The 15,508-nt window shown below is 49.5% G+C and overlaps 5 protein-coding genes across 5 annotated transcripts; 2 read left to right on the top strand and 3 right to left on the bottom strand.

The window, feature by feature from the left end:
- Positions 1-136: 136 nt before the first annotated feature.
- On the bottom strand, positions 137-1,074 carry BKA55DRAFT_504667 (P-loop containing nucleoside triphosphate hydrolase protein; the record flags this gene model as incomplete). The annotated part of the gene is made up of 2 exons (XM_046187112.1): positions 137-732; positions 783-1,074. 2 exons carry the CDS (start codon positions 1,072-1,074, stop codon positions 137-139), a joined length of 888 nt encoding a protein of 295 aa, XP_046053313.1.
- Positions 1,075-1,891: 817 nt separating this feature from the next.
- On the top strand, positions 1,892-5,138 carry BKA55DRAFT_561306 (uncharacterized protein). Its single transcript, XM_046192150.1, has 5 exons — positions 1,892-2,230; positions 2,302-2,728; positions 2,777-3,573; positions 3,622-4,646; positions 4,695-5,138. Exons 1-5 carry the CDS (start codon positions 2,072-2,074, stop codon positions 4,984-4,986), a joined length of 2,700 nt encoding a protein of 899 aa, XP_046053314.1. The 5' UTR covers positions 1,892-2,071; the 3' UTR covers positions 4,987-5,138.
- A 132-nt stretch (positions 5,139-5,270) lies between these two features.
- On the bottom strand, positions 5,271-7,214 carry BKA55DRAFT_504356 (uncharacterized protein; the record flags this gene model as incomplete). Its single annotated transcript, XM_046187085.1, has 1 exon — positions 5,271-7,214. The coding sequence occupies one exon, from the start codon at positions 7,212-7,214 to the stop codon at positions 5,271-5,273; it is 1,944 nt and encodes a 647-aa protein (XP_046053315.1).
- Positions 7,215-12,358: 5,144 nt separating this feature from the next.
- BKA55DRAFT_536439 (uncharacterized protein) lies at positions 12,359-13,440 on the top strand (the record flags this gene model as incomplete). The annotated part of the gene is made up of 2 exons (XM_046189828.1): positions 12,359-12,554; positions 12,677-13,440. 2 exons carry the CDS (start codon positions 12,359-12,361, stop codon positions 13,438-13,440), a joined length of 960 nt encoding a protein of 319 aa, XP_046053316.1.
- Positions 13,441-14,076: 636 nt separating this feature from the next.
- On the bottom strand, positions 14,077-15,222 carry BKA55DRAFT_561318 (uncharacterized protein). Its single transcript, XM_046192151.1, has 3 exons — positions 15,185-15,222; positions 15,048-15,109; positions 14,077-14,956 (listed from the first exon to the last, which is right to left on the bottom strand). The coding sequence occupies exons 2-3, from the start codon at positions 15,082-15,084 to the stop codon at positions 14,262-14,264; spliced, it is 732 nt and encodes a 243-aa protein (XP_046053317.1). The 5' UTR covers positions 15,085-15,109; positions 15,185-15,222; the 3' UTR covers positions 14,077-14,261.
- Between the last annotated feature and the right edge of the window lie 286 nt (positions 15,223-15,508).

Genomic DNA, 15,508 nt, shown 5'->3' on the forward strand with positions numbered 1-15,508 from the left:
TCTTTGATGAGGTAATATGTAAATTCGCTGAAAACGGTTCAGGGCCGTGAATGGTTCATTAGTCTGTCGTGAGGGTTTGTTGTGTTTGGTTTGTTCGGGTGTGAGTGGAGGTGAGATGAGTTGTGTGCCCCCTTTTTTATACTCGTCGGACATGTTTTACTTTTCTGTCGCGGCCTACCACCATCCTCAATTGTCGGCCCGGTCGGTTGGCGAGAACTCCTTTTCTCATTCTATCAGTATAGAGCTCATAAGCAGGATAGTAGCCGTCGACGAATTTGACCACTTCGACGGAGGTCATCCCCGCATCTGGGTCACCCCTTTCCTCACGCAAGTGATCTTCTTGCTCTAGTCGCCAACCGTAGACGTAGCCAAGATCCTCTGCATCGATTTGAATGAAGGCGTCGAAGGAATCTGTGAGGGAATCATACTCGGAGAGCTTCTCATTTACGAATAGAAGGTCCTCAAGTTTGTGTTGTTTGAGAGTTCGATTGGGCATGTTGAGTCTCGCCTCAACGGCCTCACGAGTCAGAGGACGGAAGCCTACACACCATCCCTCGAGAATGATGGCCTGGATCTTGTCCTGGCCTGGCTGATTCACAGGAAGCCATTCAGATTCTGGGAGGCGATCACCTTTACCACCCTTAATGGCCTTGTCGTATTTTGGTAGTTTTGTAGGCTCTCCTCTTAGTAATGCCTCGAAGAAGGCTTTGAGAAGAGGCAAGTCATGAGTTCCTGTACCTATTAGAACCCGCCTAGTTAACAAACAGGGTGACTTTACTTACCGGGCTCCCCACGATGCTGAACAAGGGCATTGTCAGGGTGAGCTTCAGCGAGTGCAACCTGATCCTGCCGAGTGAGATAGAACTCGTCTATGCTACAGACAAGGGTTGTCACATTCTGGCTCTCAAGAGCCTTGCTCAGCGCCTTGACAAGGGTAGACTTGCCGGCGCCCTGAATGCCGTTGAGGCCGATGACAAAGGGGTGGTCGGGAGACTCTTCGCGGTGGAGTTTGAGCTGAGAGAGAATGAAGGGGAGGCAAATCTCAGTTTTGTCGTCGATGAAGTGGGGAGCCATGATTTAATCAAGATACGGATAAGTTACTGCGCATATACAGGGCATGGGAGTGAGAACGATAGTACGGTATGGGTATTGGTAGCGCAGCCATAGGATGATTGAGTGTTGGGTGTTACTGTCAGTCAATTGCTTTCTTTTTTTTCGTCGGGCAATTCAAGCCCGAGGAGACACGAGACACTAGAGACACACACACAATGACTGACCTTTTCGGGCTGATCAAATCAGCATCAAGCTTGTGGCCCGGTCTGGGCTTGGTTGATTTTGCGGGGAGGGAATAGAGAGAATTTGTGGGGATATGTCCGTAGCCGGAGCCGGGATTGGAGGTCGGCAACAGAATTGTTAGAGAATGCGACTGAAGGGAAACGGCAACAATGCAATTAATGGTAAAGTGCAGTTCAATTTCAGATATAAGCTAGTTTCGTGAGCTTGCTTCCTCTGTCTAATGAAGAAGAAGAAAAACCAGAGTTTAAAGACATTGTGTGTTGTTCTATGTAAATGAAATGCTGTCTTCACCTCGAACTATCCCACATGTAAGATTCGAGATGTCACTCGACAGTACAATCTGACAAGACTTTGAATATTACCCCAGATATTATTATACTATTCTCTTACACTGATTCAGTAAAGGCATGTGACATTAACTACTATAGGGTATTTCCTCCGCATGACCTCATCTGCCGCATCTCAGCTTTACATGTGAAGCCAGACCCTTTCCTGACTCGGCCTAGTGTATTCCCCGCAACCAGTCCCCTCGGTACCCCATAGAAGCCGAGGCTTCCCCTTCACAAGGTTCCTTGGTATCCCCGAGACGGTTTGAGTTGCAAGCCGGCCCAAGCTTGTTAAGAGCTGCTCGTTGCGCTCCCCAATTATTTCGCTTTACAGTTCTTCATCCTCATCCTCATCCTCATCCTCTCACTCTCTGTCTTTTTTCCATCATCTTGAGCGTGTCATATTATACCCCCTTACATATTTGAATAACACATCACACATTCACACCATGGCAGACCAGTTGAGATACGACGGCCAAGTTGTTGTCGTCACTGGTGCTGGCGGTGGCCTCGGAAAGGCATATGCTACTTTCTTCGGCTCCCGTGGTGCCAGCGTCGTCGTCAACGATCTTGGTGTTACTTCCAAGGGTGAGGGCAACTCATCAAAGGTTCGTAGACAAGCAAGAGCAAACAGCTTCCCCGGGCGCAAAGCGCATAAAGCTAACCCCAATCGCGATAGGCCGCCGATGTTGTCGTCAACGAGATCAAGGCCGCCGGTGGCAAGGCTGTTGCCAATTACGATTCAGTAGAGAACGGCGAGCGCATCATCGAGACCGCCATCAGCGCTTTCGGCCGAATCGACATCCTCATCAACAACGCTGGTATCCTACGCGATGTTAGCTTCAAGAACATGAAGGATGAGGATTGGGATCTTATCTACAAGGTACACATTAAGGGCTCATACAAGTGCGCCCGCGCTGCTTGGCCTCATTTCCGCAAGCAAAAATATGGCCGTGTTATCAACACCGCCTCGGCTGCTGGCCTCTTTGGCAACTTCGGCCAGACCAACTATTCCGCCGCCAAGCTCGCCATGGTTGGTTTCACAGAGACTCTCGCCAAGGAGGGTATCAAGTATGGCATTCTCGCCAATGTCATTGCCCCCGTCGGTATGTAACAATCGCGCCTCATGAGCTTCATACACTAATCCCAAATAGCGGCTAGCCGAATGACCGAGACCATCATGCCTCCTGATGTGCTCGCCAACCTCAAGCCTGAATGGGTTGTGCCTCTCGTTGCTGTTTTGGTCCACAAGAACAACACAGAGGAGACTGGTGGTATCTTTGAGGTTGGCGGCGGCCACGTGGCCAAGCTCCGATGGGAGCGATCTAGCGGTCTCCTCCTCAAGGCTGACGACTCATATACTCCCGGTGCCATTATTAAGAACTGGAACAAGGTTGTCGACTACTCCAACCCTCAGTACCCTACGGGACCCAACGATTTCCTCACATTGCTTGAGGAGTCTATGAAGATGGGACCTTCAGAGCAGGGTGAGAAGCTCGACTTCGCTGGCCGTGTCGCTCTCGTCACTGGTGGTGGTGCTGGTATTGGTCGTGTTTACGCTCTGGCCTTTGCCAAGCACGGCGCTTCAGTTGTGGTCAACGATCTTGCTGATCCTGAGCCCGTGGTTGCTGAGATCAAGAAGCTCGGCGGCAAGGCCGTTGGTGTGAAGGCCTCAGCTGAGGACGGCGAGAAGGTTGTCAAGGCTGCTATTGACGCCTTTGGCCGTATTGATATCGTCATCAACAACGCCGGCATCCTCCGCGACAAGGCTTTCTCCAACATGAACGATGAGCTCTGGGACCCTGTCCTGAACGTGCATCTCCGAGGCACCTATAAGGTCACCAAGGCTGCTTGGCCTTACTTCCTCAAGCAGAAGTACGGACGTGTCCTGAACACTACTTCAACCAGTGGTATCTATGGCAACTTTGGCCAGGCCAACTACGCTGCTGCTGTAAGTTCTCAATATGCCGCTCATTATGATAATTGCTGACGATCACAGAAATGTGGTATCCTTGGTTTCTCTCGAGCTCTTGCCCTTGAGGGCCAGAAGTACGGCATCTACGTTAACACTATCGCCCCCAATGCCGGCACTGCTATGACTGCCACCATCATGCCCGAGGAGATGGTCCAGGCTTTCAAGCCTGACTACATTGCTCCCCTTGTCCTCGCTCTCTGCAGTGACAAGTGCCCCACCCCTACTGGTGGTTTGTACGAGGTTGGCAGCGGCTGGTGTGGCCAGACTCGATGGCAACGAACCGGTGGCCATGGCTTCCCCGTTGATGTCACTCTCACCCCTGAGGAGGTTGTTAAGAACTGGAAGGACATTGTCACCTTTGACGGCCGTGCCGACCACCCCTCCAAGTCCCAGGACTCGATCGGTAAGATTATGGCCAACTTGGAGAACCGCTCTAAGCCTAAGGAGTCATCTGGCGAGACCAACTACCTCAAGGTTATCGAGGAGACTCTCAAGAAGGAGGGCAAGCCTACTGAGTACAAGTACGAGGAGCGCGATGTCATCCTCTACAACCTTGGTGTCGGTGCCAAGCGCACTGATCTCAAGTACGTCTTCGAGGGCTCAGATGACTTCCAGGTTCTTCCTACCTTTGGTGTCATCCCTCCTTTCAACGCGGAGATGCCATTCGAGTTTGACAACATTGTGCCCAACTTTTCTCCTATGATGCTGCTCCACGGTGAGCAATATCTTGAGATCCGCAAGTTCCCCATCCCTACCAGTGCTCGCCTTGTTACCCGAGGTCGTCTCCTCGAGGTCATCGACAAGGGTAATGCCTCTATCGCCCGAAGCTCCACCACTACCGTTGACGCCAACACTGGTGAGGACGTTTTCTACAACGAGTCCAGCGTCTTCCTCCGTGGCGCTGGTGGTTTCGGCGGTCCTAAGCGCGGTGCTGATCGTGGTGCTTCCACTGCTGCCAACAAGCCTCCTGCTCGTGCCCCCGATGTTGTCGTTGAGTCACCTACCCACGATGACCAGGCTGCCATCTACCGCTTGAGCGGTGACTACAAGTAAGATTTCCTACTACCCATAACTTGAATCATGACTAACATGAGTAGCCCTCTTCACATCGACCCTGCCTTCGCCAAGGTCGGTGGCTTCAAGGCCCCTATTCTTCACGGTCTCTGCTCCTTCGGCATCGCTGGAAAGGCCGTCTACGAGCGCTTCGGTGCCTTCAAGAACATTAAAGTCCGTTTTGCTGGTGTTGTCATTCCTGGTCAGACTCTTGTCACGGAAATGTGGCGAGAAGGCAACAAGATCATCTTCCAGACCAAGGTTAAGGAAACTGGCAAGCCTGCCATCGCTGGAGCGGCTGCTGAGCTCAGAACCGACGGCAAGAGCAAGCTCTAAACAAAAATTCAGCACGGTCAACGGAGTTTTTACAATGGGATATGCATGTACCATCATAAAGTTTGTATTGTAGTTGAGTGATGTGATTCTTATCATGTCCTGTTTTGCCCAATCTTATATGCCAATTTCAATACCAATTTCTTAAATTTATAACCCATAAGACGCCCCGTGCCCATTCCGATAGTTATATTTGTGGAAATCCGTTAAGCCTGCGCCTGAAGTCACAATGAGGCTTCTTTGACCCATCTTGTTGTACGCCATTACTCGAAAAAAAGTCCATATCCCTAAACAAAAATCGTTTCGACGACGAGATCCAACACTTCCGAAAGAGCGGGAATTCGCCCACTGAAGAGAACACGCTCAACGCTCACGTCCATCCTGTTCGCCGCAACGCCTGTTTCAAGGAACGCCCGCTCTGTGCCCGATAATTCCCGGTTCTCCATGTCTTTCCACTTACGCTCAGCCTCTTCGCGTGCAGCTTGCAAAACCTTTTCCGTATCCTCGGATTCCCAGAGATTGCACCTGTCACACTCCTTGCAGGGCGTTGCATCACCTTCCGGGCGGAAGTGGTCGCAAAAGTGGCGATATCCTTCGTCAGTGAGGTCGGCGCGACAAACATAGCACATCTTGTAGCCGCAGGGACAAGTGAGCTTATTGCAGCCTGCATTCTTGACGAAAGATGTGTTGCAGCGGGGACAGACGCGCTTTATAGCCATGCTCATGGCCTGCTCGACCTGTGTGCGGAGGGCGACGAGCGAGGATTCGTTGCATACGTGGATATCCTTCCAAGACTTATGGCATGAGAGGCACGACATGCGGCCGCAGCTGGGGCTTTGGCAGGTGAATTTGGTACCGCGACGACGACGACGGTGACGGTTGAGAGCTTTGGACCATTCCACTGAGATGTAGTCGCCAAATGACTGCTGTGTGCTGAGGAGAAGGCATATGAAGGAGGATATGAGGACGAAGGGGAAGACGAATGGGAGGGTGCCGATACAGAGAACGAGGAAAAAGAGGTTGTAAATACTATCCGACTTGATACGAAGAGCAGATTCGTGCGCTGGCGTGTATATGTCGTCTATCTCGGCATAGTCACAGAAGGGACACCGTACTAGGGGGAGATTGGATGCCAGAAGGCTATGCTCTGCTAGTCGACGGTCAAGCTTGTGCAGAATTTCTGCTCCCATTTTTTCTTCCTCCATGGCACGGCGAATATGATCTGGTGGGATATGTCCAGGACATCCATCGCCATCTGAAGAGAGGCACTTGAGCGTTCCCGTTTCAGGGTTGATGCTGCTTTGCCAACCTTGCCCAAAGACGGCTTCTTTGATAGAGTGCTGTACACATCGGTAGCAGACGAGATGACCCTCACGATTGCAGTGGGTAAACTCCTCAAAGGCGGCTGATATGAAGCAGCAGACACACTCGTGGGTTGCATCTGCCTTTTCTGCCTCCTCGTTGTTGAGTATGACAGCAAGACCTCTGTCTCTGTCCTCCCTGTCCCTTCTGTCCTTCTCTTTCAACGGTACCACCAAAGTATCGTACAGTTCACGGTCCAGTTCTGCACTACCTGTGGCCCGAATAGTGGGAGTAATCGAGCCCTGACCGGTTGAGCGCCATGACACCAGCGGGTGATTCTCTGCCTCGCCCGTAGCGATAGGTTTCCTTCTGAAAAACAACGATGATATCGTGAAACGCCATGATTTGGAGGATAAAGTAACGAGGGTCTGGCGGGCTTCGAGGTAGGAATAGTTAGACTCGGCAAGAACAGCGTTTATGGTAGACCGCGATAAGCCTTTGAACTCATGCCATGCTAGATTTTGCACGGCTCTTTTGTACTCCTTGCTCTTGAACACCTCTGTCTTTGGTATCGCATCCGGTTGAGCGGTGTCTTTGTCCGGAACTCTCCACCGACCCTTGACCCACGTCACTCTATTCTTGAGCAGCGCATCAGCCACAAGAGCAAGCCTTGAGTCGCCGTCGAAATTCGACAAAAGCTCGCGAAACACTTCGATCTGGATATCGGGAAACACGGCGGCCAGGGCCTCGAGGCTGTTGTTGAGTTCGCGCAGGTCAGGCCTATCGGGTGGCAGACATGGTAGTTGGGCTTCGTCGTAGATGTACTCGGGTTGAAGAAGGTTGGAGTCGCTCGACTTGGACCGGACAGAGGGTGTTCTGGTTCTATCGGTGGAGGTGGAGGTGGAGGTGAGCAGCCCGGGGAAAACCATCGTGACTGCTCATTCTGGTGCGTGTGCGCGTGAGGTTTCGTTGATGGAAGTGATAAATGGCGGTGGTAATGGTTGACGGAGGATTAGGTAAGGTGCTTGAGGCGTTGAGCTGAGGAATGAGGCTTGCGGTGGTTGGTTGGGGTGCAGAGCTGAATATTTTTCACCGAGAAAAACCAGTGGGAATAGTCAGAGTTATTGAAATGCAACATGTTATCCATTCGGCTGTTATCATGCTGTCTAAGTTTCATGGCTGAAGGCGGTAAGTTAGGATAGAGTTGTGACACGTTGCTGAAACAGAGACACGAATGATAATCGATTAACCAAGTTTACTGTAACCGTACAAATATTTTAGGTTCGTTTTCAGGACTTAATTTCATTAGCTGTTAACTTATTGCTTCATACAAGAGGAATCAGAGTGTTATTTGACTCATTGCGTACACTGGACCCTGAATTCTTTGTACTGAGGTATGAAGCGTTCGGTTTAATTGAAGCAGCACAATCAGAAAACCCAAAGACACCAACGAGAACAAGCATGCATCATTATTTATTTGCCGCATATCAGACGAATTTGACAATTTATACCATACTCGTCATAAGGAATATAAATTGTTTGAACGTGAATTGACAACAGAACCACCTCTGAAGATGAAGATGATAGGTACGGTGCCTCATTAACCGACAATTTTTCGACTACCAAGCTTCTACGAGTTTCATGTCGTGACACCTTAGAATTAATACTTACCAATATATTAAACTTAGATAGTTAGAGGGTAGATATGAATAGCAAGTAAAACAATGCATCTTAGCATTACGAATGAATTAAGAGTAACAGAAGTCATAAAATATACCTACCTGAATAAGGTAAGTAAGTAGGTAGTGAAGATGTATTCTTGGCTCTCCTTCTTAGACTTGTCAATATCCTCATGATGGCTGAATGTCATCCTACTCCATTAGCATGAGCATGAGACAGACGGCCTCAGATGCTGCCCCAAAGGCATGGCAAGACCATCATCATTTTCCCATCTCGGATATCAAATCTTCATATTCGGTAATTGCTGGACTTAAAAGCTGCCGGTCCCCTCTCGCTCAGACTCCTGCCCGCCATGCACTAATGGATATTTAGAACTTCTTTATTGACACTCTTGGACAATTTGACTCCTTCACATACGGCACAAGGAGGGGAGAAGAAAGGCGCCTGACATTTATTTACTCATGCTGAGGCTGGTACAGTATATGCTAGTAGACCAGCCAAAGCTCGATCTCTTCTTGTATTGAATGAACGGGAGTCTACAACCTTATCTGAGAACACAAGACAGGCACGCATGTACAGCGCCCCATAGACGGCTCAGAAAGGCAGGAGAAACACGGATATGCTATGTACGCAAATCGTCCAAGTGATCCGCCGTTGACGCACCCCACGCTTTGGTTGGTAACATTGATGGAGAAGATCACCACACCAGATCGACAACCCCGCAATGTTAACTCGTCTTGAAACTATCATGACGACAAAACCAGGTAGCTGTTCCTCGCTCACCTCCGTTATCAGACTCAGAAGGAGCTCGCACGAGAAAACCATGACAATGGGAGGTCAGATAGCTCGTGTGTCAAGCCCAGAAACTGACTCGTCAAATCAGGATATTTGCTGCGTAAAATCTACCACAATATCACTGAGCAATATGAAGGTGGCAGCGTGGGCGGCCATCATTATCATCTCGAAACCGCCAACTCAAAATTAAGATTGCAGAATGCCTGTTTCACGTCACTCGGCTGCACAATAAGCACCGTTCATCTGCGCAGTCGTCCACCATATCTGCAGCAGTGCAGCCTTTCCAACCCCCCCCCTCTTCAATCTTCAGTATGCACCATACGACATGCTTGATGCAGGCACGGGGGTTTGTGACCAAAGTCCCATCATGAAGTCAATGACCGGCCCGAGGCTTCGCAAGCGGTGAGATGAAGTTGACAACATCAAAAGTTAGCGCGCCGCCAAGGTATTAGACCTTGTGCGGCTAATCGAGCACTTCGCGCTTAGAAGGCTGGATGAGTCTAGCAACGAGTTTAGAATAAGTCCGTTGATTTGATAGCTTGGATGACGTTAGGCCCTGTATTCTAATATAATCAATCAATCACATGCTGAAGACAATGGCAACTGACTTTGGAGGAGTGAAGGAGCAACATAACATCTTCCAGATATCTCGACATGAGACTGAACTCATGACGAGGGCTATAGATCTTTGTCAGATCCGCAGCCAGTCGTTCCTTGCAAATGCAGGCATTGCAGGTCCATTTCTCGTTGAGGATCTCGCTCCTTGTCAGCCGCTAGCTCTGTATTGCCTACATCAAGCCTGCTAGACCACTTGTCAAGGACTCAAGCCTCTTGGACATCAAAGCTTCCACCCGAAATAGTCGCAGCGATATGTGTATTACAGTGTTGAGATTGTGCGAGACTACGTACACGGAGTCCTAACGACAGCGCCAAGTCCGAGCCCTGACATGGGTTTTCAGGGATGACGACGATCTTCTCCCGTCATCGTTGGCTATGCTCAAGCAAGCGAAGTGAGTGAGAAAAAGGGGTCTCTCGGCGATGAGCTCGGCACAAGCCAACAGTCGGCCAGCTCCACTCCCTGGAGGAGGAAGCACGCGACTTTGTGCAGGATAAAGCCCATCGTGCATAAACTGCTGTGGAGGAAAAAGCAAAACCCCCCATGATATGATGATGTGAGCTTTGCATTGGCTCCAAAAAAAAGTTGGCATGTGCTATGAAGCGCAGTGCTCCAATGCTGTATGTGCATACATGGGGTGTTTGGTGTTACATTGAATAGCTAGTGGACAAAGCCTATCGACTGATGATCACTGATCCGAGACGACCAAAAACGCTCGCTCGTGGCGTCTGTCTCGGACGAATGATGTTGTTGAAGCGACAATAAACCGAGGGTATATTTTTTGGCTCTCAGATCTACTATGGGGCACTGCCGCAATTCGCGATATTCTAAGTGGAGCTGAAAAGGCAGCATAGTTCAACCAACAAGCTGGATTAGGGCTACAAGAGGCTCAAAAGCCGGCCTGAGAACTGCCGCCGTGAGGATACAGTACCCAAGATGAAGGCCAGCCTTTGGCTTGTGTTTCATATCACACGGTGCCTCACGGTAGGGCGCTTGCATGTGCAGCCAGAAGTGCTCATGAGACCTCGATTCCGGGGCACTATTTACGAGTTTAACCAGAGGGTGTGATGGCCTTGACGATCTTTGTTGTTGCAAAGGTCTTTATTTCCCTCATGGCGGGTTTGATTGCTCGATGAAGCACTTGGCAGCGCTTCTCATCTCCAGGGAAGCGGCGTTTTCAGAGTGTGGTTTCGTCATTCATTATATTCGACTGGGAGATCGATCGAGGACGATACACACTGTTGACGTATGAAGTGTTTCTCCTGACTAGTCAGGAACCGAAACCCGAACATCGATGCCCATAGCGCCGCAGTTGTGCGTGCTATTAAGGGTTGACCATCGTATTGCTCCTGATAATCGCCCGTACAGTTGATTTACTGTAGATCCCACATTGCACCATTTCCCTGATTTGGTTGTCGGCCACGCGACAAGGACTCTGCTTGCCTGAGCATTACAGAATTCTTACGGACTGTCAAGTGCCGTTGGGCGTCATCAGAAGTTGCCCAAGTCAGCACGGTCAGCCACCTCATCTTGGACAGAGCACAGCATTCACGGCAGTCAGGCTGAACCAACGATCCGTCATCTGTGACAGCTTGCTGTGGCTTTCAGCTGAGGTGGATTATCTTGCATTTCATAAGCTGCCAAAGTTCTATTCAGGGGGGCTGTGAGGACGGAAACGCCTTGGCTGAGTTTAATTTCTCACCATAAGCTTCGGGAAATTGATCAGTTCGAAGTCTAGATCCGCCATTTGAGTATCATTATTCAACTTGGACAAATGCTGTTTACCTGTTGCAGGCTAATAGCAATAAAATAATTCAGTGTTGTAGCCGCACCCATGTCCACTTCTGCTCTTGTTGCATCGTTCTCGTCGCCGCCACTATTTCCATGCTCCACTTTCCGCCACCCACCCCGGCTAGCTTAGGGAGCAAGAAAACTTCAGACCTGAACAAAGGGTGCCAAAATAAACCCATCAAAGAGCCCCTAAGTTTATGATAATTTACCTAAATCTTTTTTATCACTTAGGATCGAAGTCCTAAGTTTTCTTGCCTCCCCTAGCCCGGGACTCCAAAGTTGTCCTTAAACAACTTTTGTGTACCAAAAATATACGCCAATACGATGTGCAACAGAACAGGTACGGCCGGCCCCGACAAACATGAACCAAGCCAAGAAAAAACACTGGACATCCAAATCACAGAAAACGAGGGATCTACGGACAGCAGTTACAGTCTATCACACGGTGCCTGATTTTGAAGTTACCTAAAAAAAAACGCCACAGCCCGTATCTTTTCAGCCGCTTCAAGATGAAGATCAAGCTCAAGCTCAGAGCAATGTGAGCAAAGTAAACGCCAACTCTCTTGGGCCTTGGTCTCTGGTCTCAGTCACTGCCAGGGACAAAGCAACACCAGGACAGGGTCCGGTGTTTGTCTGCAATAATAAAGCCGTACAGTAACTTAGCCAAGCTTAGCTCAGGTGCCTAGGTTCCCCCTGGGCCCCCCTGTCCTGGCGCTGGACATCCACCACACCTAACCAGCCGCCTCCTCCACCGCTACAACTGGAGAGTCTGGTTTAGCATACTGCTCAGCCTTACTTAGTCGCGGTGAATGGGTCCCTTTTCCCTTGTCTTGGGCCTTGGTCAATATTTACTGGAGGTACTCCGTACTGTATGTATTTGGCTCAGCTTTGGGATATATAACTTTAGTCCTCCCCCCCTCCCATCGACTGTTCTCTTCCTGCATTACCTACTGGTGCATCTTGAACTTTGTCTGCAGGCGTGGCTGTTCGTGTGTGTGCTCGCGTGATTACCACTCTCTTATATATTTAAGGGTATTTCGTAGACAGACGGACTTGTTGATTCGTCTTCCCACGCTCGCATACACCTACGTGTACACGTACACGCCAAATCATGAGAGGAGGCTTTTGGAACTGCTTAGAACTGAGGATTGGACGACGAAACATTGCATCTTGCTGCCCATAAACGAAACGATGAACCGAGATATGAAGCTGGATGTTGAATCCGTCATGGCCGACCAAGACAAGAACAGCCGCTATGAAGGCTACTTTGCCTATCGACCTCTATCCAACCTACCTACACCGCCCCCAAGCTCTCGCAACTCATCCGCGGCTCAATCACCACGAACTACACTTGACGATGGAGAGCCATTGATGCCTCGATTCCGAGGTAAGTGTTATCTCTAGCACGGCTGGCAGAGGATCAAGCAGTGTTGATGTGTAACATCACATTGTTTGCATCTCCTGTCATGTCACGCAGCGTACCAAGCTTGTTTTACTAACGGACTATAGGCCCCGCCATCCACCTTGTCAACCTCATCCCATCATCTGCCTCTCTGGCCACGGCCTCAGTCCCTCTTGTTCAGGCCATCCTGAGCCGCGCCAATCTCCCGATCGAGACCGTTGCTCTCGCAGTATGCATTCTCGACAGCCTCGATTCCCGTTTCGCCCGACGATGGCGCCTCTCGTGCCCCCTGCTGTCCGGCTACTTCTCCTCCACGTCTAAGCGACACACTCTCCCGCCGACGCCCATCATGCCTCAACGACAGCAGTTACACATCGACTCAGTCAACCCTGAGCTCATCATTATGGCAGCTCTTGTCATTGCTGTTAAGTTCATGGAGGATCCTCAGGAGGCTTCTCAGTACTATTGCAAAGCCTGGGGTCGTGGCATGTGGTCACCCGAGCAGCTCAACACCACCGAACGATGCATCATGGAGAACCTCAACTACCGCATTATGCCCCTTTGCGATGAAGACTGTTTGACGGATGCTATGGTGGATATGCAATATGCCGCTCAGCAGCCCGAATGGGACCTCAACGAGCACATGCCCGCGGATAGTGATGACGAGAGTGACGACAGCAACAACCACAACAACTATGTGCCTAGCCACTCCAGATCAAAGACACTCGGCACAGGATCCGCAGTATTAGGATTAGGCCTTTCTCTAACACCAGTCGATACCCCGACTGCCGAGGCCAGCCACTCGACTACCCCGCAACCGTCAAGGCTCTGCAATGACTACTTCAACCATTTCCAGGCACGAGAGGATTAAAAAGGAAAAACGGCGTTCTTTTTTTCACTTTGGGCATTACGAGGCGTTACCGTGGATACCAACACATTTAGCGACTTTTTATGGATTGTTTTGACAGCGACCCGACTCGATCCGGCGTGATAGGCATCTTGTTATGTGTTGTTTTGGGAATCAGACCCCTTTTATAACGCTCCTGATTGGACGACAGGGCGGGAAATAGCATTGTTCTATATACGGAGGCATTCGGAGTGAACATTGAGTTCCTATAATCGAGGAACAAGTTTATTGGGATTGATTTGGTTTGGTTAGCTGTGTCTGCTATATGGCATCATAGGTTGAAGCATGGATATGGCATCTGATCTGAAGCTAGGATTACACATACCCCTTTCCGTATATTCTAGTCAATAACTACGTACTTTTAATGTTCTATAAATGGCTCCCGGTCCCATACAAGTCACTCCGGCCCTTGGCATAACAAATCAGGCGATATCATGCCAGCATTTTCAGGGGGGATCCACCTTGTTGACGTTGATGTCTTATTCAGGATTCACCGCATGTAAAAACTCGTGATGTAGTTTTTATAAGTCAGTATATTATGCTTGGATACGGCAATTGATGCCGGCTTGTTATCTTGATAGTATGTATTGAAGATATGTGGTGTTACTTACTGTATCGAACGAGAGTTGCAGATAGAGAGTTGTAACATAACTCACCGCATGCTACTCAAACACCCCTTGTCTGTTGACCATTATCTTAGCGAGGAGCTCATTCATCATTTCGCTTCTATATCTGGCTTCATGCTGAGCATGATTGAGCATCTGTAGTACATCAAATACATCTCCCTAAGGACTCAGCCTCTTTATTGTCCACTCCTGCTCCTCGCCCTCCCGTTCATAAACGAACCTGTCGTGAAGTCTACTCTCCCTTCCCTGCCAGAACTCGATTCTGTCCGGGATAATCCTCAAACCGCCCCAGAAATCAGGAACAGGAATTTTCTCCTGCCCCTCAAACCGCTTCTCAACCTCTTTAACCCATCCCTCCAGCTGCTTGCGGCCATCGTCGTCTTCACCTTGTGGCTCAAGTACTTGACTCTGTCGACTAGCCCATGCACCGATTCTGCTTCCCCGAGCTCGCGTGTCATAGTATGTCTGGCTTTCTTCCCGGGAGATCTTCTCCACCCGTCCTTCAACATGGACTTGGCGCTGTAGAGATTCCCAGAAGAACAGCATCGCAGCGCGGGGATTGGTCGCTATATCGGCTGCCTTGCGAGATGTGTCCAGGTTAGTGTAGATGACGAAGCCGCGGTTGTCGAGCTCCTTTAGATACACAGTACGAGATGAGATACGACCTGAGGGGAGAGATGCTGTTGAGAGAGTGCATGATTCAGGATGATCTACGCCAGAGTCATTCTCCTGAGCACGGGAGAACCATGCGTGGAATTGAGGGATAGGTGATGTTGGGTTGAGCTGTGAGCGGACAAGAGTCCCTTTTGTAAATTGCTCTGCTTGACCTGTTGCCTGATGGCCCGCCGGGGCGACTATGAGTTGTTAGTAAACTGTTCCATGACAAATGGTGCTGTGAAGAGAAGAGTCGTGATGGCAAGACTGGCGGGGTAACGTTGAACATACAGATCAGCTTCGAAGTATCTGCTGAATGAAGCGCCATTTTTGCAGTAGGGAACAACCTAGAGCTGGAGTTAGATATTAGTAGACGCATTGATTTATATATATCAGTCTACTGTGGGAAATCATGCGATTTGACTCACTGAACGAACTTTGAGGCATACGATGGATGGGATGTTCAAGAAGGAAAAAGGTACGTACTGCGCTATCGGTGGGTGGTGGAGTTATGACATCTTCGAAGTGAAATTTCCATTTGTTGACTTTACTCCAGGAATAGCTGTACATTGGGATTTCAGGAAAGTATACTATTATAGCACAATACAAACCAACATCAAGATTTGAGAGTTACACCATCGAGGGCTTCTCGGAGGAACTTATAAGTTCCAGTCTCATGATATTCACGCCACGAACAGCAGGAGAAAACAGACACACATACAAAACACACGGAACGCACGGGTGAAATAATA

This window comes from Fusarium redolens (genome assembly GCF_020744475.1).
Source record: "Fusarium redolens strain MPI-CAGE-AT-0023 chromosome Unknown BKA55scaffold_4, whole genome shotgun sequence".
NCBI lineage: Eukaryota > Fungi > Ascomycota > Sordariomycetes > Hypocreales > Nectriaceae > Fusarium > Fusarium redolens.